This window comes from Trachinotus anak, unplaced genomic scaffold (genome assembly GCF_046630095.1).
Source record: "Trachinotus anak isolate AG129_WGS33_773 ecotype Australia unplaced genomic scaffold, CSIRO_AGI_Tana_v1 ptg000008l, whole genome shotgun sequence".
Lineage (NCBI taxonomy): Eukaryota > Metazoa > Chordata > Actinopteri > Carangiformes > Carangidae > Trachinotus > Trachinotus anak.
In genome coordinates this window covers 6,775,067-6,797,162 of record NW_027273859.1, presented here as the reverse complement: position 1 = coordinate 6,797,162, position 22,096 = coordinate 6,775,067, and the positions used below count along the sequence as shown (strand labels likewise).

The 22,096-nt window shown below is 42.8% G+C and overlaps 1 protein-coding gene across 11 annotated transcripts in view; it reads left to right on the top strand.

Annotated features, from left to right (window-relative positions):
- fbrsl1 (fibrosin-like 1) overlaps positions 1 to 22,096 on the top strand; it is a 286,998-nt gene that overhangs the window by 198,550 nt on the left and 66,352 nt on the right. For all 11 annotated transcript variants that reach the window (XM_071482137.1, XM_071482141.1, XM_071482145.1 and 8 more), the window contains one exon: positions 442 to 471. In XM_071482137.1, the coding sequence (XP_071338238.1) occupies positions 442 to 471 (30 nt within the window). The remainder of the gene's footprint in view (positions 1 to 441; positions 472 to 22,096) is intronic.

The window sequence follows — 22,096 nt, the reverse complement described above, 5'->3', positions numbered from 1 at the left end:
ATTTAATAGGCACTGTGTTCGAGTATTCAAAGAGTCTAAGCTCTCTGTGTCCTTGAGATACTATCATCCAATTTTAAAGCACACTTAAAAGGCTAAATGACAAGCCACAGCTGAATACAAAGTGATTGAACAGGCTCTTCATAATAGAACCCAGTGTATAGTATTATTCAGTTTTTCATCTTTTGTAAATTTACAGCATTGAATTGACGACAGAAAGACCAGAATGGCATTCTGCGCGTCTGTGCTGCTTTTGAAACTTGAAAAACTCTCTTAGACTGCCACACTCTACTTTCCCTCTTCATCCTCTGCCGTTTGCACTGAAAGCTGTCAGTGAATGAGAGGTTGCATACAAAAATAACATCTGCACTGATTATGAGCTACTGGAGGGAGACAAATGAATAATTCCTAATATTTCCTGTGTCTGTCTCTTTTCTGCTACAGTGTGACAGCGAGAGTGACATTGACGACAAGGTAAGACTGTTTTTTCTTGTGTTTATTCACCCACCACATGAAGTGGCGGAGAGTTGTGAATAACAAATTTGAGCTCTCGACTAAAGGAGGGAGACAGTCATGGTGTGTTGTTAGCAGAAAAAAGATGTGGGGTAAAAGATCCTCTGCCGGTCCCACCACCGTTGATCATTTGCAACTCACACAGAAAGAAAGTGACAAGGAAAATGTGGTACAGGGAGAAGCTGTTTTACAGTGCTAGTTTTCTGTTTAGGCAATAAGGCATCTATTTCTATAGGAGCACTTAAAGCCTGTCTTGAATGTCTTAAATATGCCTTCTCGTCCAGATCACAGGAACAGTAAGTTATAGTATGTGTATTTAATCTTATCACGTGGCACATATCACCTCTATCTGCTTGTTTATCTCACATACTAGATAGCAATATCATAGCTCCTGTTTGTTTAAGATTTGAGAGTTTTGTGATGTGTTTTAGTCACAGAAATATGTCCCTGTTTTTCTCGGAAACGCACTATAGGTAAAATTTTGAGAAGAGAGCAGGTTGTGTAACAAAGTGAATTAGAAAGTGTTTCTCAACATGGTTTAACAACCATAAGCTAATCATAGATGGCAACCAGAGATCACAGCTGAAGTAAGCTGAGGTTTATGAGTATTTCTTTGAAAACTTTTATTAGTTCTACTGGCAGCGGCGAAGTGTGTTGTCAGTGGACATGGAAAATGAAAACTTGTTGTGCTTCAAAAAGCAAATGTGTTTTATGTTTTAGAGTGATGTCATCGAGTGTTAACCATTTGACAGTTTGACAGATGTAGTCTATCAGTTTCATGTCTGGGTGTTTGTTTATCACAGACTTGGAGGTGGTTGGCTGATGGCAGCCACCTGGTTACAAGATGAAACGCCTTTGGGGAACCTCACGCATCCTAATTCCTCCACAGTTTAGCAATTACTCCCTGGTAAATGAATGAGATAGCATGCCTAATCTCCTGTAAGCTTAGCTCCCAGTTCTGTGGAAATGTCTGCAGCTCTCCCTATAAATAATACATTGATAGCAGGCCCAATTTGCATTAACTGTAGCCTGGCAAGTCAATAGGCTTTTATCTCTTCATTGAAGCAAGAAGGAACCGAGGGCGCTAGCTGGTTGACACGACAGAGAGACGTAGCAGGCCTGTCAGTCTCCATACGGCTCCCTGGTATCACTGTGGGGGGTAGAGAGGGAAGTAGGGAAGCTCTTCGAGTGTTTTCTTTTCAGGGCTTTGTTTTCCCTCCTGGACTATCAGTTACTTGAGACTTGTAACAGTTTTATATAGTGTCACAAATTTTGACATTTAATATCTAAAAGTTTGATACTACAATACTAAACAGCACTAGTAAAAGAAACATAAGAGAAACAAAACATGCAATGCTTTGGTGGTTTTGTAGAAATGCAGCAGTGCTGCTATGTTGTTGGTAAGCTGTCAGCCTCTGTCTGTTCACTAAAACAGCTCCATATTTGGCGTTTGGCAGCAGTTATATTAGGCAGTTTAGGTGGATTGGGATGCAGTTCAAGACATGGTGGACTATTAGACACTGCTGCCAAGTCTTCAGCTGTTTGTTGAATTTTGTACCAATTGTTACACAGTCAACTGTCAAGAGCCAAATGTCTGTTCAGGCCTGTCTCTTCTCATACACTTGTCATCAATATGTCATGAAGTGGTGTTTTAGCTTGTGAAACACAATCTGTAAGAGGTAATGCAGAATGCAGTCTATGAAAAAACTAAGGTCATATTACTAATGTCACTTTTATTACACATTACTATGCACTGACACTGTGAGAAACATACTCAGTGGACTGTAACTGAAGTATTCATTATTCTGTAGACATGATATCTAAACCATTAATGTTAATCCCAAACCATGGGCAACACAATAATACTGCAAACGAAGGACATATAATCACTAACAAGAATGTTGTAACCAAGGCTGCAGTAATGTAATCTGTGTCCTTGGCTTCGGTTTGTAAAACTACCGATTTTCACTCTTAGATCCTTCACCTGCTTTTTCATGTCTCCTCAAGCTTTGCTCTCAGTTCTTAGTTTCCATTCTCAGTTCTAAGGTTCTGAAGCTTGGTCTTGAACCTTTTTTGGGTGTGGTGCTCAGAGGTAGCATAAGAAGTAATGATAATGAATGAATGAATATAGGTCTGTAACAAATCTCAAGCAAGCCATCATCTGGACTCGATTTTGTAATATGTGTCATATCACTAGCATAGAGAAGAAATACATCCCCAAATATTCCCCCTAACATGCTGCTATCCTTGAATCAACATGTGGCAAAGCAGTGACACTGGAACATAAGGACCTCAATGCAGACATGGACATTGATTGTAAAATCAGAGCCCCCATCAACTAACTCTTTTAAAAGTACATGATGAACTATTTATGAAAGGTAATACCAAAGCAGCAAATCTGTATGATATCCCTTTCAAAACAAGATCATTTTATAGAACAATAAGAAACTGTGCCACTCCCAACATAGCGGCCCATCAACAAACATCCCATCTGAGAGCCTATTATCAACATAAGAATAGGTGGCCAAAGGTAAGTATTAATATTTTCCACTGTTATAGTGACAGTAGTGCTCCATTCCCAGGAGCAGAGAAATTGAACAAAGAAAAGCTTTCATTTGTGGCCAACAGGAAATGGGACTGAGCGACAGCCTAATTCCAAAACAAGTTTCACTGTTGTGGAATCTCTGAAAATACACTGTTGATGTATTTGCCAAGGGTACAAGAAGAAAAGAACATCTGGATAAAGGCTAAAGCCACACTGACCTTTTTATTTCCTCAGAAACACACATTATCATAATCAGGGTGATGAGAGTTGTGAATCATCCATATCAAATTGCTTAGGAAGGAAGAACACCGGGGAAAAATATTCTGACAGGCCATCACCACAAGTAGAAAAAAAAAGATGGTGTAAAAATCGGGTTCCATGAGGAGGAAGACAAACACTGTCATTTGTAATTGGCTGCACTCAGGATAACTCGACAGCGATAATTTTCTGCAACGTTTTGCTGAAACAGGTGCCAGCTCCTCCCGTATCTTTCCAATGAAAACAAAGGCTCCTTTCACATCAGATTACCAGCCACCTGAACACCCACATTGTCAGGATTTCACAGATTAACTTAATTAGAATATTGCTTCCAGGTGTGCCCCCAGGGTGCAATCAGTTACACTGTATTTGAATAAAACTGACGAGATGCTGCTACAGCAAAGTCAGTTTGGTTTGGTGTACCTTGTGACACTCGCTTCTATCAAAGCAGTGCTTGAGATAGCATGTGGTAATGTGTTTCCAGAACATGTCAGACTTGAATTCTTTGGAGACTGCCAGGTCACCTCCAGTTCAGCGCGAGGATGCTGTGAGGGGGATCTTTATGTAGATTGGTGCAGCCTTGAAGAAGCAAGCAATCAGAATCTGGATATTGTGTTCTCATCACTGGCATTTCTTCCTGGGAGGCCCGTCGTCAGATGTCGAACATTACGTATTCAGAATGCGTTTTTTTAAAAATAAGAGCCTTGACCTTGCATTATTCCTGCACCCTGGAGGGAAACTCACATAATTAATGATTCCTCATGGAGAATAATGTTTTCTTTGTCTTTACTGTTATTAAAGCTACACTTGGCGTGTTTGCATATAGCCATGCTAAATTAGATGTTCAAGAGGGATCTAATCACATGTCCAATACAAGGACTATGTGTGTTCAAGGCCATGCTATAGAACTGGGAATGACATTTAGGCTACTCTTTAGTCGTGACTTAAATGATTTGAGCCACTTACTGTGTATGTTTGACTGTCAGTTGATTAAAATGTACTTAAAAGCCCCAGTACACGTTAGCTGTGCTTCACAAATATGAATGGTTCTGCTTGTGTAGTAGTGACAGCTGTGATAACAAGGCGTCACAAGGACAGTGTGAATGAAATGTGTTATTTCACACACAGCCTTGTTAAATATTTTTTGTCTTGTGACTAATATCAGTTTAATGGTTTAACTTTCACTTGACATCAACATTATCTGTACAGACTTGCTTTGTTTCATAACACCAGGTATTACTCAAAGAATCTTTTCAACTACTGTAAATGTTGAGAATCAATTTCTAGCCCTCCCTGCTCCATGTATAATCTATCAACTGGCCAATCGTGTCAACCTCTGACATGTCTGAGACACTCCAAGTCAAGACGGTCATTTTCTTTCATTGGAGAGGCAGAGAAATACATAGAGTGGGATTTATCCCTTCTCAGTTTGTTCATGCACTCTCCTGAAGTGCCATCCTATCTCCATTAGGCCCCACTTTGCCATCCTCGCTGGCTCCTCCAATTTCCTCTGTATTCTTTCTCCTGTGCAAATAATACAGTCACTGTCTATCTGCATGCAAAACGTTAGCGTGAGCCGCTTATGTTCTCTGGAGCCCTTAATGCAGCGGCCTCATGTCAGGTGCGTTACCACGGCCACCGCTGCATCACCATAGCCACAGCGGAGGACACACAGGTCGGCTAATTCTATTTGGTCCTATTTGCCGAGCAGTCACTCAGCAGAAAGTGTATCTGTCTCTGGGGGAGTCTCCAAGGACCATTACCACATCCTGTCTATGAGCTCTTTTATGGCTCCGGTGTACTCATCTGCCAGGGCAGCGCACAGGCTCTGATTGACACATTAATTCCTTCTCTACCCCCTTATCTTCCTGCTGTGTGCAGAATGAATGCCATATCACTGCGTTGGAGCGTCTCTACCGGCTTATCAGTAATAGCTCGTCAGCTAGTGGTATCCTCCCAACTGATGTGTTGGGGGCTATGCCCTGTGAAGCTGGTAGTGCACCCGCAACAGGAAAACAAGCACGCTGTGGGGATTTAAATCTATCCGTTAACACCACCAATATCCTCACCTCTTTGTTTTTCTTAAGTCTCTCCACTTGTTTATGCCTTTTTAAATTTACTACCTGCTCTCTGTCTGTCACTACCAGTCAGTAGTCTGCTCTTCTCCTCTGTTGCCATCTTGGAAAAGGAACAAAAAGTCATATATATTCATGTAGGTATGCCCCCCCCCCCCCCCCCCCCCCCCCCCCCCCCCTCCCCTCCCCTCCCCTCCCCTACATACACCTCCCCAACCCCTGCTGCTTTGCAAGATCCAGATTGGTCTCTGAGAGTCATCATATTCAATAACAAACAGGCCACCCACCAGGCGGCTGACAACCTTAACGTTTTTTTATGGATGGGAAAAATGGTCCAGCTTAATGTTTCGACACAAGTGATCATGCGTCCTCATCTCTTTAATGAAATTAGATTAAGTGCACCTGGGAAAGAGCTGAGAAAGCAGAATGCCTCGCCACCTCCTTTAATCTAAAACCAATTTGCCAGTAATATTCCTTTCCCCCTAGCTTGGGATTCGCCGGCCCTGATTCAAAATGGAGGAGGAACGAGATGAGACCAGAGCTGACTGGTTGCATTCAGCTCCCCACAGGCACTGTGAAATTAGAACTGACACCAGCAACACAGGCCTTAATATGGAGATGTCATTTTTCTCCTCTTGCTTTTGTCTTTCTCCCTCCCTCCCTCCTTCTCTCCTTCTTTGTTGTCTTACTCAGTTACTTCCTCTATTCACTACGGTTTTTGCTTTCTGACTAAGCCTGAAACAAAAACAAAACAGAAAAGCAGTGAAAAATAAGAACAAATGTCACACAACTTGAAAGATGAACCATTCCCACCTAATTTCGGTTTTGTTGATGAATGTAAGGCCTGCAGTAAGTTTAAGGGTTAAGATTAGAATTACGCCATAATCAGCTTTTAGAAGAAAATGATGATGATTTCCAACTTTCTAGATTAGCCTGAAATAAACATATTATGTTTCCATCAGGTGGTCTCATGATGTTCCTCACATCCAGCTATTAAAATGAACCTGGAAACATTTATCTCTCTAATTTATATTTGCAACATGCTTTCATTTCTGCTTAGCTCCGAATCATGTGTGCTCTTTTTTTTTTTCTTTTTCTTTTTGTGGTGATGAAGCGATTCATCTGTTGTACATTTACCAAACAAGTATGTGGTGATCATGGAGCACATTTGGATTTGTGTCTGAAGTGAAGGACGCCCTTAGTCTTGTGTGATGTGTGTGTGTGTGAGTTGTTGTGCAAGCTTTGAGGGAAGTGAGTGTAAGGGCATGCTCAGCGGTGAAACCAAGCCCCAGTGCATGTTGGGAAGAAGCGGCGTGATGACAGAGAAAGACTTGGAGCTTCTGCAGGGCCAGCCAGCAGACACAGCCAACTGACATCAGCAAAGACGGCTTGTCACTAGCAATGGATGTCATACAGCAACGCAGGGACAGTCAATATGGCCGTGGCGTCATTGATGTGGCACCCGATTCTTTCTTAAAGGTTAGGACTGATGTTGGCATGGCAGATGAAAATAGAAGGGTTGTTGCAAACAAAGCCATGTCAGCCACTCAGAACAGAGGAGGTGTTAAAACATAGCATGGCATCTAAGACTGTAATCTTCTTTCATTTACTGCCTCCTCTCAGTGAAGCTGTTGTTGTTGGCAGAGACTGTTAATAGAACAAATAGTTGCCCCTTTGTTCTGTTAAAATCATAACACACACCCTACCCCTCTGTCGCTGAAACACCAGTGCTCTGCTAACTCTTTGAGAAAATCCTGTCACCACTCAGCCATGTTTAACAGTTCGTGATCATTGTTATTGAAGGCATTATTGTTGCCTCGATGAACACCAGGTTTTGGTATGTGTTTTTCCTCCACCTCGACCAGATCCATTTTTAGAGGTGGTTTTTGCTCAAACACTGTTTTTCCCACCTGAGAGCCCTGGGTCTGTAATAGGAGAGGTTTCAGCAACGGCCAGGTGAAATGCTCGATTGCCCAATTTTCTGCTAGAGATCTCGCCAGTCCAGTGATACAGTGATAGAGAGTGTGGCATGCCATATCAAACCAGACAAGTTGTGAAGCATCACACCAGCTGTGGTGCCACATTACATCTAAACGGTACTGCATGTATAAGTACAATATCATACTGTAGAGAAGAACTGCACAAGTGCATTTATTATGAACTTAATGTGTAATCTCAAGACAGCCCAACTTTTATTGGGTGCATAACTACCTTTGAAAATAATTAGATCACAAGACATAATGTTTAAAAACTGCAACCACATGTAATGTGTAAGATGTTTATGATGCACTCCTACAGCAGTTAATGCACGTCAAGTAAAGCATAACACATACTCCAGGGAATAATCTGAGTGCAGTTGTGTGACACAAAGTTGAACAGGCAGCTATACTGAGTAACCCTGTGCTCAGTGTGAGTCCACTCTGCTCCGAAGCAGCACGGCACAGCATTCATTGCTCTTCAAGTGGCCTGTGTTTGAATAACAATCCAAGCACTATATACATTTTTCCACATGAGTAATAAAAGTAAAATTGACTCTGTATTGGGTGCAGATGTTCTGTGGAAAGAGAAAAAAAAGACAAATGTTTTTTGTGTACGTGTAAGATGTAAGATTTGAGTGTTTCTGATTGTGCATAAACATAATGCCTAAGTGGGTTTTTATTCAATAAACATGGTTGGACTGTAATTACTTACACATTTCTTCTGGCTGGAAATGCAAGACAGACTTTGTATGCGTTTAGGGCTGGCGCACCAAGGCTCATGTCTGTCCCAGCCTTGGCTTGTCTGCACAAGACTTCCTAATGCAAGAAGACTTGCTTTAACTCCACAACAAATGGCATATGCAATCAGGGATAAATATAGAATTCCCTGTTGTTATTAGGAATCAGTGCCATTGTGGATAATGTTTCCCTGAAGAAGCGTTGCTTCCTCTTTGGCCAGGTCAGTAAATGAGCTTAGGTCCACTGTGGCTTCAACAAGAATGTTTAGAGAGCCTCCCTTCCCAGACAAAGAGGCCAGTCGGCAAAATAGTACACTAGCCATATTTCAATAGAAATTTTATAAGGAAAATCAACACACATTAATCATGAAGTCATATGCTGTTGTTATTTCGTGAGGCTCTGTGTTTTGTCTCCATTTACTAAAAAATTCCTACTGAAGCAAAGTTTCACAATCTTGCGTCTTTATGGGAAGGATCATCTGCAGTGCTCATAATAGTGATGATGGACAATAAAGGAAGTGAGCTCTGAGCCTGAGCCTGTCTCCCACCCACTGAGAGAAACATACTCCATCTTTCTCTTGCTAACCACTTGAGCATCTCCAAGTCAATCTAAACACTCGGATGCCTGTGGATGGGCTGGCGACTGCCAGACCTCAAGCCTTGCAGGCCCTCGCGTCACTTGGGCTCTGGAGGGAACTTTCCGTGGGCGAATGTGTATGTGATGTGGAAAGCTGAGAACCCTGGAGAGCACACTGAGATCAGGCCCAAACACACAAAGGGGCCAGCTGCCTTCAATTAAGCCAGAAACCCCAGCCTCTGCAGTCCCTTATGCACAAAACCAGCCTGCTTTGATCTGCGCCAGCCAGGGGAAAAGGTACAGAGCTTGAAAGATTACAGGAAAAAAAATAATTATTGTATCAAAGGGTGCTCCATAAAAGTTAACGGGGGGATTTTTAGGCTCAGGGGGCAGCGGGAAGCAGGTATTAACGATGGCTGTCACTCATGTTCATTTGCCAGTTATTTTCCCTTCGTCTTTTCTGTGAGCTTTAATTAGTGGACACACCTGGCCTCTCTCCGAAGTTAACTGTGGAACTCTCCCTGCCACTTTAGTTTTTATGGGCACTGAAGATCAATTCTGAGTCATGCAGGGCACATTGGCAGAACTGAAGCTGACATGCTGCTACGGTTTTGGCTTGACACACAGAAAAGGTATAGCTCTTGCATACAGACAGAGACAAGCATTAAAACTGTCCCCCTGCCAAGCACTACAGACACAGGCGGCATGGGCATCCATTAAATTAATTTGACTTCATTAGTGCAGACCTGCTAGGCCTGGAGTGCCCACAGAGATGCCAGGGGGTGGGAGGTAGGGGGGTGGTGGTTGAGTGGCATCAGCCGCTGTGCTCTGAGGAGAGCGAACACATGGCACTGACAGGCGGAATATGGCCCCAGTTCTTACACCGGGATGGCTGCCAAACAAAGGCAACATGCGTCACTGGCTTAAGGGGAGCTCAATCAACACCCGGTCGGAGCATTAACGCCATGCGCACCATGCCACCGCCATCAGTGAGGAGGCCGCGGGTCGCTGGGCAGCCTGCAAGTCATGCGTGTGCACACAGTGAATGTGGCAGCGTGATATGATACAGAGACAGTGCCAATGGGTTGACCCACTGCCGTCACCTTTGTGTCTGCTGCCAGGAACACCCATGTTATTAGGTTACATAGCTCGTATTTATTCATTGTTAGTGAATAATTTTTAATATGTGTTTTCATTAGCTTTGGCATGCTAAATGATTGTTCCATCTTTCACTCATGTACAGTCTCACACTGTTGTGTTTGTACTCCACTGGTGAAATCCTGCAAACAGAGAAATGGTGCGTTGTCTTGACAAAATAGATATAATACTCCAGTACCTAATGGGTATAAATAGTGTCATTTCATTATATTACGTAGGTTGCTTCTTTGTTTGATTGAGGAAAATGTTTTTTTTCTTGAGCTAGTTGACCAAACATAAAATAAATGACTGCTTTTGAGTTGAAAGTTGATCATAATCTGTTATTGTTTCTGGATCTTAAAAGTATTATTTTACACAGTATTATTTTCGTAGCCAGCCACCAAAAATAATACCACTATAGTAGGGGATGGTCTGATTGAGTGGCTTGGCTTTCTTGTCATCCTCTCCTTTTAGCCATCTACTGTTACGTTGCTTTGCCTAACAGGATCTTAACGGCATTTCCAACCAGCAACCTCCCAGTCACAAGTCTGTCTCTGTAACCTCAAGGCAACGGCTGCCAGCTTGTGGAGCTGACCCGAGTTCTGCTGGGAGTGGTGCACCTGATAAATACAGAAGTGTGGAAATAAATAAATAACAGGAGGCATTAAGTCCAGATAGGACTGGAAGGTAGCCTGAGGGTGGTAAGTGTTCTGTCTGACAGCAGCAAACGCTTTGATCAGAGGGCCCCGTCTGAAGATCGCTTCCACATCTGCACAGGGGGAACGAGCTGTAAACTGCCAAGAAGCATTTTAATGACAGTTGGATTATAAAATGAAAGAGGGCTCCAGATGGCAGGCAGTGCAGCGGCTGCGGTTAGAGGGAGGCTGTTTAAACTGCTTTTTTATTGATAAAATATGGGGTGAAAAATTGCGTAGGGCTTATTAGGCGTCCCGCTGTGATGTTGCTCAGCTGGCCAAGCTGTTCACTGTGGCCCGCATCCAAACATGCCTCCATAAATTTTTAGCTGTACCTTTAAATCTGTAAGATCCCTGCTTGTTAAGTTCACCCTTGCTCCCTCAAACCCCCCACACCGTATTTGTCCTTTGAAAGACTTGCTTCTGTCCTTTTTTTTAAAAGACCGGCTGGATGAAAGCAATATTAGTAGCTCAACATAGACTGTAGAGGTTGGAGGGGGGCTCCCGCAAAGCATGCTCATTACCGTCCACCAACAGCCAGAGTTTAGCCCTTAAACAACTTAATTCCTAGATGATTTCATTAGCTTTACTCTCCTTGTGATAAAATGAGATTGGCCTTATTAATTCAAGACACCGGTTGTGCTTTCCACCTAGATCCACAGGGTACTGTTCAAGCAGAAATAGTCATCTGGGCATTGGCATTTAGCAACAGGCTGCAATAGTGGCCAGGAGGGAGAAACAGTTGGAAGTACTGTGAATCAACTACCAAGCCCAAATTGCATGGATAGTAATTTGCATCAGACTATAGTGTTATAAAAGAGATCATTTTAGGCCCACTAGAAAAGATGTGTTAAGACATGGGTTTGTTCAATAATAATCTCTCTTTCAGAGGTGCCAACTCAAAGCTTGTCGGAAGAAGAAGCCATGATGATTCATTCAGGGAAAGGGCACAATAATTAAATTTTTGTGTTATTTAAAGCGATGTTGGTTAAATCAGATTGTCACCTTTTGAATAAGTGTCTCCTAGTTGATATTACCTAACAATTGGTCTTATACACCACTTTGATCATGGGCTCAGAGTGAAATTGCTTGAAATGTGAATAGGCCTGATTCAAAAGCTGGGAAAAATTCATGATCTCAATAAAAGGGATCAGTGAAAGCCATCTTGACTCTATCAAAATCCGTACATGTCATACATATGCTTCTCTCTCCACAGAGTGGGCTCCTTCAGCTGAGATATGTTGTTAGCTCTCATTGCTCTCACTGCTAATTTAAAATCCATTTAAGCTGATAGGCTGGTTGACTAAAACACTGTCGTGATGGCTTCACAAAAATGGATGCCTGTATTTTTTTTCCTGCCTTCAGAAAACAGGCAGCCCCAATTTATATTCCACAACTACCACTTCAAGGCCAACCCGCCGCACCCCCATTCCACCCTCGCACCTACCCCGCAGCATCAAAGACAATTACTGTCGACATCACATCAAATTACAACTGTTGGTTTGCTTGTTTGCCTCGTTATGTGACTTGAAAACTGCCATCTCCCACCCAAGGAAGGTCCCCTCCCATCTGCTCTCCTCCCTTTGCCCACCCTTGAGGGCCTATACACACACACACACACACACACATCCCCTTCCAGCACAGAGAGGAGAAGGGACAGGCAGCCGACAGCCTAATGGACTAATTTGTAATTGCGAGTGAGAAAAAGCTGAGTTGTTGGACGTGTTATAATTTGACAGAGAGTGGCAGCTTTGAGCTGGACCATGACGCTTCAACCACAAATCTCTTGCTCACTCCTCCTTCCTCTCTCTCTCCTTGAAATGCTTTCTTTCTTCCCCTCCGTGGAGAATAGTCAGAAAGGAAGGTGATGGGAGAGATGCTTTCGGCACATTCTGCTGCTCAAAGCTCCTGGCTCTGTCATATTCCTTTTCTTTCCTTTCCACACAACCCCCTCACACCCCTACCTCCCCTCCCTCTCTACCTTCACGTAGATCCCATAGGATGGAATAGCGAAAGTATCTCAGAGCATTCAGATGCGTTTGAAGTGCAGGACAGATGTGGGCCCCGAGAGACTGTAAAAAATGAATTGAGGCTAGTAATAGGAGAGATGTTTTGAATCCTCTCCCCCATAAGTTATTTATCAGGGGCCCTTAGTGGTGGAGGAAGACTTCAGAGTGCTCCCTTAATGTAGCATCTGATGACTAGTAGGGGGGGTTGTTTCAGGAAGTACTGCTGTAAAACAGGAGGGGAACATTAGCAGGGAAGTCTCTCAGGACCTGGACAAATAAGAGGAACAGCACACAGGGCAGTTCGTTCCCAGCATGCAACACAGGACAGAGAAGAGAGGTGCACAAGAACATGTCCCAGAGCCACCCCACCCACCAGACAGTGGTATCATATGAGGTACAGAGCAAGATGTTCTGTACTACAATTCCCACCAGGGTAGGCATGTTTCAGTTGACAAGGTACTTCAAATAATTTTGAAAATAAATAACAAAAACTGAACAGAAGGCAGTGACTGCTGGTTACTTTAGAAGTCATTTACAATGTCATGTCAGCCATTAGCATGTGACACGCCTATTTACATATTTATTTTTCACAATTAACTGCAGAATATTTATCATGATGACTCTCTACTACGTCACCTATTTTCTATTTCAAATGATCTGCTTTATTATAAAGTAGTAACAGGTCAAACCAACAACCTGAGCAGTAAGCGGGTGAACTCAGCAGATAATTCAAAGACGAGAGGCTGACTTTGGCCCTTGTGCAGCAATATGTCAGTAATATGTGGCATTATATATCTTAAGATACACAGACGTCACCTTTGACCTTGGACGATGCACTAGGAGTGTTGATAGATGAAATCTGCTGATAGAAAACATCTGGTGCAGCGACTTTGGACATGCAGTGGTACAGTGGTTAAGAAGGTTCTGGGTTCAGACCTGAGGCGCCTGGGACCTTTCTTTTAACTGATTTCTGATTTTAATGATATTCACGCATCTTACCACCTTGAAATACTGTACACACATGATCACAAACGCCAGTAATGGGCCGAGCCAACCAGGGAAGTCTCTGATCACAGGAGACTAATGGCCTCTGAACTCATCACTGAGGCTAATAAAGACCAGCTAACGACATAGCTGCTTCGTTTGTGCTAATTGCTCTCCCTGGACCTTCGCCGTGGCCCGTGTCTCCCGAGCATCTGTCACCAGACATCTTCCCCAACACAGCTCAGACCCTGGCCACAGCCTCAGAGCTGGGCACACTGCCAGAAACAATTGTCCTCTGGTGTCCTTTTACTGTGGTGAGCTGTGTAAAGACATTATCTTGGCGTATTGTTTGTTTTGCTAGTTTTACCTCTCTGTAAAACTGGAGGAGACCAGGTGTGCATGAAGAGCTCTAACCTGAATCATCTATAAATCAGCACCAGTATTACACTGTCTATACCCTAATCATTATTGAAGACAATATCGATAACCTCTGGAGACTATACATTCTTTTATGAGTCACCTGTTGGCATATGCACTTGTTGTCTTCAGCACATGGATGCTCTGTGTACAGCCAAATCAATATAAATATACAATAAAAGCATACATGAATTACTTGACTTATGAAAATGCCTAGAGTATGGAGTCACAAAGAGAACCAGTTGTTAAGTTTAATCTTTGTCCAAAGATGTCGTTAATTACTTACTGCTTCTACTATATACTATATATATACCAGGCAAATATTCTGTATCTCTGAACTGGACAATAGAGTCAAACACTTGAACACTTTAAATCCTGATAAAGTACTGATAGAGTGTAAAGAGCTAGTAGCTAGCTTATACTGCCAAACAAAAGGACTTAATGAATATTTATAAACACTTGCACTATATGTTAAATTATTGCTGGTTATACAATAATGTATTTCTGTATTCTCATGCCCATAAAGCTGATTTGAACTGTGTTAGACAAAGATAGACTATAGGTGGATTTCCGTCCATGCTGGAAATTCAAAGATATCTTGAATTATTTCAGAACATTTTTTTATACTTTTGAGGTGAAAAGGTTGGTTTATCGATAAAAGCAAAATGCGACAAAGTGCAGTGGAAAAAGCCAATAAATCATGATGTACATGAAGCATGTAACCTAAACATTCACTGAAGCTCTCTCCACTGAAGAGACTGAAAATAGCAAACAACAAAAATATGTGTGGAGCGATAATGAGACTGTTACATTCCTTAAATGTTAAATAATTGACTGGTGCTCATTTAATTGTGTAATCTTGTGGCCTCTGCAATGGTTTTAAAGGCACCCTAGTAGAGGATTAGCACCACCAACTGTTTATCTTGAACCACCTCCTAATATTCACATAACACCAGTGGATAGAAATGTGCACTGATTTGCATTCTCTCAAGGTGACAGTGGTTAGTCAGAGGCTGCTCTGTGCACGCAGGTGCTGCAATTTGCACAGGTATCAGGGCCGGGGAGCAGGTGTGTATGATTGACATCTTGTGGTCCAGTTTCCTCTGAAATGGTCCCATTGTTCTCTTTCTGTTTGTTGAGCAGATTTAGAAACATTTAGCACATTTTTTAAAACCAGCCACGCAAATCACACTTTCCAGCTACCAATATTCTCAAAATTGTTTTGATAAACCAAGCTGAAAATTGCTTATCAGAAATATTTTTTATCTGAGTGGCAATTAATCCTTAACATACAATATTATGTGCATAATAAATGTGGTGCTACTCATAGACAAGCCATTGGTTACAACTTTTGAAACAAGATAAGCTACACGCTTTGTGTTTGATGGACACTGTCCCGGAGAAATAGTTGTAAAGCAAGAACATTTCCTAAATGAAGGTGTATTATTAGGCTCAGTAGGCCCAAAGTAGCAGATTGGCAACTGCATTGTAAAAATCCTGGTGAATATATTCCACCCAAAATCTTACGAGTGTTACAGTGAACACTGATCCTCTGTGGGTTTGAAAAGTGGTTACAGTAGATTCTGAAAGTGACAAGTTTTCCGATCGCAGCTACTGTTTTCCATCAGTGAGCAACATACAAACCATGGCACGAACAGCTCTCAAGTCTGCAATGTTCAACACTTAAAGAATACATTTTGGGTAGGACATCACCTATAGAAATATGTCATTTATATACAATATGTAAACAATATTTTCCAGCCCACACCTATGTAAATGAAAGTTGATAATTGCTTCTGGTCAACTACAATATACAGTGTGTCTCTTGATGTTGAACATATCTGCCTCTGCCAAATCAAATCCATATAATATAACAGGCATTTTGCGATTGGCTGCATTTTTATATGGAGGGACGGTAGGACACCGATATGTTTTAATTGTGTGGAACTTGTGATGCAGATGCAGCAGTGGCCATTTTGAAGCACTGAAGCATGGTGCAGCATTACAATGGGCAGCAATTTGCATATCATTTCATGTTGGGGATATTAGATTAATGGCTTGTGACTGGTGTGATGAATACTAATTTAGCCTTAAATCATGTTACCGTTCAAACATCAACAGCCTGCCCAACAGGCAGCAGAGCAGCTGTGCAGTCAGACATTTTATAAGGTCAGGTAACTTCTTTGGGCAAGCTCTTGCTGTCCCTCATTCCCTGTAGCCAGTTATGGCACTTGTAAATGTTTGTTATTCCAGGGACTGTTGGCTTCACTGTTAAGGTATATGGGCTCACCATAGGGGTTAATGCCATCTCCATTTATCCGAGCAGACAGTAAAATCTGCTGATCGAGTCAGGCCAGCAGTGATGGCGAAGCTGGGTTGGCTGATGGAAATCATAAATGTCCCAATCCCTCCGCCCAATGGCCCCAGTTTGACTCCCAGTGTTGGTCCCTGGTGTAGGCAGCTTTTGTGGCCATAAGGTGTAATGATGTTAATGTTGTGTGAAAAGGTTACATAGATAGGTAGGAGAGCAGACCATCGTGCTGTGTTTTAATGTCATCAAAGACTGTTGTGACTCATCCCAACAGGTTATGCAGTAAAACAACATGGAAGACATGGATCCAAAATAAAGGAACCAAAGACCAAAACATTATCACTGACTGTCCATCATCATATGGGTATAAGAAGGCTGGTATCCCAGTATTTTAACTTTTTTTTTTTTTTATTGTGTAAGAAAAAGACAGATGCAGCCAGACAAAGACAGATTTGGGGGAAAAAAACACAATACAAACTCTATGTACTTTGCCTCCTTTTTTTCATTAATGAAAATAGAGAGTGGTTTCATTACAGTTTTCAATTATAAGCTTCATTTTAGTCACCTCCTATTTCATCTGCTTTTATTATATGGAGATTCAGTCACAAGTTGTTTAAAGATGTCCATTTCATTTCGTCAGCGAGTTGTGTATTGGTGCCATTTCCAACATTACCACTCAACTATTTCTGGACATTTTAAAGATTTAGAAACAGTTTGAGATGAGAGGCGCCGTAGACTAAAATGTGAACAGTAAAAACAGAAATGAGCTCAGATGAGCTCAGATTAAATCCAGGCAACTGAAGGTACAGCATCATTAAAAATTACTGAAGTATACCCCAATAATTATAAGATTTAGAATCAAGCATCGTTTTAGTGGTCATCCCTCATGAGCACTTAGACTGATTAATATTCACATTGGTTTGTCAAGAAAAAAAGCCATTATGAACTAGTCTAAGATGCTGCTATTGAACTATAACCATACTCTGTGGTTGGCATGGTATGGCTCGACTGAGCTTGACTGTGGATTCACATATGTAGTGCTCATTTCATTATTTTATTCTGCTGCAATGGCCATCTTATCCATTTTGCATGAATTTCTAAATGTTATGCTAAACCGCTTCTTTTATCAGTGCATGGAGATTTTTTTTACACACAGGAGAGTATGTGTGTGTGTGTGTTTGTGTGTGTGTCTCACTACATGGCTAGCCAGGAGTATGGAGGGAGGAGATGGGAGGGTGTCCAGAGGGAGCTGTTTGATTGATGTGTTTTGGGGGTAGAGGAAGGTAGAGAGGGGGAGTTTTGAGAGTGAAGAGGGGATGGGAGCTTGATGGGACTCTGCGGCAGGAGGGAGGCAGGGCTCTTAAGTGGGGGAGGAAGGGATGGGAGCTTTAACAAGCCCTAGATTGTTAGTGACAGGCAGATACTTCAACACTTAAAGTAGAAGGTTTGATTTAATCACAGAGCTGTCATTTGTTATTTGTCTGGCTTGCTCCACCAGGGGCCATGGCTGATCAACTGCCTGGTCCCAAGAGAGCCCTTTTTCCCCCTGTAATGTCTAAATCCCCTGCACAAATTACAGGTCTGCACCACCTCCCATCCCCATCCCTCCACTCCCCTCCCTGCTTCAATCCTGCCATGTTAAGAGACGAAGGCCAGAATGGGGGGTTCACAAAGAGAGGGAAGCACGTTGGCAGGATGTAAGCAAGGGAGGGAGACAGGTACTGGGAACGAGAGAGCGGGAGATAGAATGGCCTGAGGGCCACTAAAGATCATTAATAGGACTGTCAGGGAGGTTGCCAGTTGGTTAGTGTCTCATAAATAAGAAATGAGCTCCTCCCTGCTCGCCCATTCTAGTTCATTAATAATGCCTGCTGCGGTTATTTTGTTGCATCGTACTTTGAAGGAAGGAGAGATAGAAAGATGGAGGCATGGTGAAGGGAAATTCAGGGACAGAGGGCCTGACTTCCCCATGCTCTCAACAGGACAGCCTCCCAAAGGAATTAGTCCACAATACCACAGCATAGAATCAATTATTGATATACAATTAAACCCACAACTGGTGAAAATGATCGAACCAGGTGGAGGGAATGGTGACAAGACAAGAAAGAGGATGAGATATACTTATCCAGAAGATCTAGCCAGTCCGCCTCCCTGTTTTTCTCTTAATTTTTGGTGGAGAAATATAAATAACACCAGCTCCAGTCCACCATTCATTTTTGGGATCTGGACAAAGATGAGAAGAAATCACCAGATGGACAGATTGAAAGTGATGAGAAGGGGGCGGTTGGTTGTTAAAGAGAGACAGAGAAAGCAGGTTCAGAGGGATCACACTCTAAGTAAAAGCATTGCCTTTTAATTAGGGTGAAAGGATATGATTCTTTTATAAAGGCCAAGAGCCTGGGCACTGTTGAGGCTGATAGCAGTCAATGCTGCTCATTAACCCTCCCTCTGGCTCCCTGCTCGCGACATGACTCCACCTGAGGAGGCACAGATAAAAGGCCCAGCAGGGCCACAAATGACAGGAGGTTTTCTGGGTTAATGCCCCATAAACTCACAACTACTCACTTTTCTGTTACTCCCTTCATTCTCTCCTCTTTCTCTCTGTTTATCCCTTTCTTCTTTTGGTCACCAGAATCTTAAGCCACTCTGCCTGTCACAGATGATGCTCCGTCTCTCCAAGGTGAGCTACCTTGGGGAAGCAGGGCCCACCATACAAGCTCTGTTCAATTTGGTAGCTTCTTTCTTTCATTGATGTTTTCATTATGAGGACAGCTACAGATCAGCATTTCTCCACCGGCTCTTTCATTGGCTTGTTTGAATATATTTGAATATCTCAGATGCCATTCATCTGACTGATAAAACTGGGAAGGATACATGTCACTACTGCTTTCAGGCATCCTGAATAGTACACTGGGTCATAAGAAGGTGATATATTTGTTGCAGATTGCTCTTGAACAGAACTGCAGAGAAGCACTTGTACGTTTGTCTTTCATCTTTTCTTTCTTGCTTGTTATCTTGTGTTTTGGGTTTTTTTTCGTGGATCCTTGGTGCTTTGTTTTTGACCCCCCCCCCTTCGCCCCATCTCTTCTCCCTCTATGCAAAGAGTTGCTCTTAGCGCTTCTGGATGTTTCTAGACATCAAACACAGTCATGAGAGTGGCAGGGGAAAGAGAGAGAGAAAGCAAGGCAGAGAGAATAACAGGAGGCCAGCAGGCAGCCAGAAAGCCATGATGTATGATTTTACTTATTCCTCCTTCCTGTTCCTGATTAGCGGCCTTTAAACTGTGATCGATCGGCCCTCAGACCAGCCTCAAATCAAAGGCAGATCCTGTATGTGCTGAGTGAGAGGGAAGCACATGGAGGCATTAGGAGCCTGTGGCTCTGAGGTTCACAGCAAGAGGTTGATTCACTTTGTGCAGGCCAGCTAGGGAAAAGGACGGCAGGGAGGGGGTCGTGGGGTGATGAAAGACCATGGCACACGCTCACATGCTGATGGATAGAAATTCATGTCTGTACTCCCTTTTCGTTCATTCTCATTTACGCACATAGATAAGCCTGACCTCCCTCAGCTCCTCCTGTCTGCTGTGTGTCTTGCCCCACTGGTCAAGGGCAGGTGGGATTTCTGGCCTTGACATTGTAGTGCCACTAAACAACAGGAAGGAGGCTGGAACAAGCATGTTCAGACGTTCCCTCTACCCGACAGCCAAACCCAGATGCTTCAACTCCCCATCCTTCAGTTCCCCACATTTTCCTTCACCTCATCCAGTTCCTCTGTATTTTCTCCAACGCATCCCCTCCCCACAGTCTCCATCCACTTGAGATGAGCCCCAGTCTTCAAGAGATGAACACACTGCAAACAATTTATGATGCTTTTCTAAGGAAGTCAGATCTGGCCTCCATACCTTGGGGACCTTTTTTCTCCCTCTCTCTCTTTTGCAGGGCTGCCAAAAGAACATTCTGATATGTAATCTCTGGCTGAAGGAATGGCAGACAGACAGACACATGTGCACAGTGCACATTTGTTTTCCTGCTCTTGACCTACGATCGACTGTAGAGCTGCAGAGAGAGTGAGAGAAAGGCTGCCTTACAACAGATGGTTCTCCTTAAAGAGCTGAGATGAAACTCTTTGTGTTACAAGTGCTCTTTGGTCTTTTTTGAGACTCCAATCGGTTCAGGCTCCCCTGCTGGGCTTCGTTCCAATGTGCTGAGGCCAAATGAGTGCATAGGCATGCATACACATACACACACTCTTGGGTATGTGATGAATGGTCTCACCTGTCTTCTCACTTTGAGTTATTGAACAAACTGAGTTCCAGTCAAGGCTAATAAATTGTCCTTGGAATTGTTCTGGAATCAGACCGTAATTATTGGTCTTGTCATTTGACATTTTGGATGGCTGCATTGGGGCTATGAATTTTCCCTAACAATTCAATATAACACAGATTAGAGGGATATGAATGCCCAAAATGTATAAAGTCATTTGTGTTGGCGCAAGTAATGGAAAATGTTTTGTTCTGATTGTGTGACATAGGACACATACGATCATAATTTAGTCATATGCATCCAGGTCATCCAAGGTAATGTGGAAAGCAGATATGTTCACAGATTTACAGATGGGCTCCTCAGAGTAATGCACCATTGATATCATGGTGGCTGTAATGAATGATCAGTGCACACATCTCACCCAGTAGCTTGTTAAGACTGATATCTGGAGCCTCACACAGACTGATGTTGAATCTGAATAGGAAATGGAGTGCGTCTAGCAGCCAAGGCCTGTCTCACAAGAGTTGCGGGGGGGTTGCATTCCCAGCAGAGTGATGGCATCACTTCTCAAAGCGCACACACTCGTGACAAGTAAACTGAAATCATCATTGATGTTATTTATTTTCAAATGCTCCCCGCTTGACAGGCGACATCTTGTTCGGCACGCATCCCAAGGGAGGCCGCGGTGCTCAGCGCTTCTCGGCTCCATCACGCACAGACAGCCGCTCAGTGCTGACACCAAAGCAGTGGGACTCGCTAGAGACTTGCTCTGGAATTTGTCACAATCCTGCACCACACGAAGAAAACACAAATGCACTCAGCTCCTTGTTTACACACATCCAGATCTGTCGCACTGCTTGTCTCCCACCTCAGCATCTGCCACCACACTAGAAAACAAGAGATTATTTGCCCTCCAAAAGAAAAGAAAAAAAAAGAAAGTCCATTAAAGATTTGATTTTGTTTTTTGTTTTTTGTTTTTTGCTAGACAAATATCAACAACAGTTTAATCTGTGGAAAGGAAATGTGTAGCAAATGCCAAAGCAACAACTTCCTGTCTCTGTCTGTCATTCAGGAGCAAATTAATGTGTCTGTCAAAACAAAGTCTTAAAATGTTTTCCAAAAGCCTAATCAAATTTTTGTATATTGTTATTGCAAGTTATTTTCCTTAATTGAATATTTATCCAAATATCGACTAATGACCAATGCTAATTGCTGCATTTTACATTAAGCTCCTATTTTTACAGAGATAGTATAAGCTTTTCTTTGCCAGTTCTCTACTATAATCCATCACAGACATCACAGCAGTGGTTCCAACTACACAATTTCCTTGCTACTAACAACGTCGGCCCATCGGCACTGCCTATCTCAGCACAGTCAGGCTCAGTGTCTGTGTGTATGTGTGTGTGTGTGTGCTCGCACATTTGTGTGTCTTTGCTAGCCTGGCCCATCCATTCATGTGTACATGGCCTCATTATCAGTCAGTAGCTGTCTGAGCTCAGGGGAGACGGTGCAGATGAAGAAGCGAGCATGGCGGTGGGCAGGTAAACCAGCCATGAGCCAACACCACAGCCCAGATCCCCCCAGCACAGCTCTGCTAAAG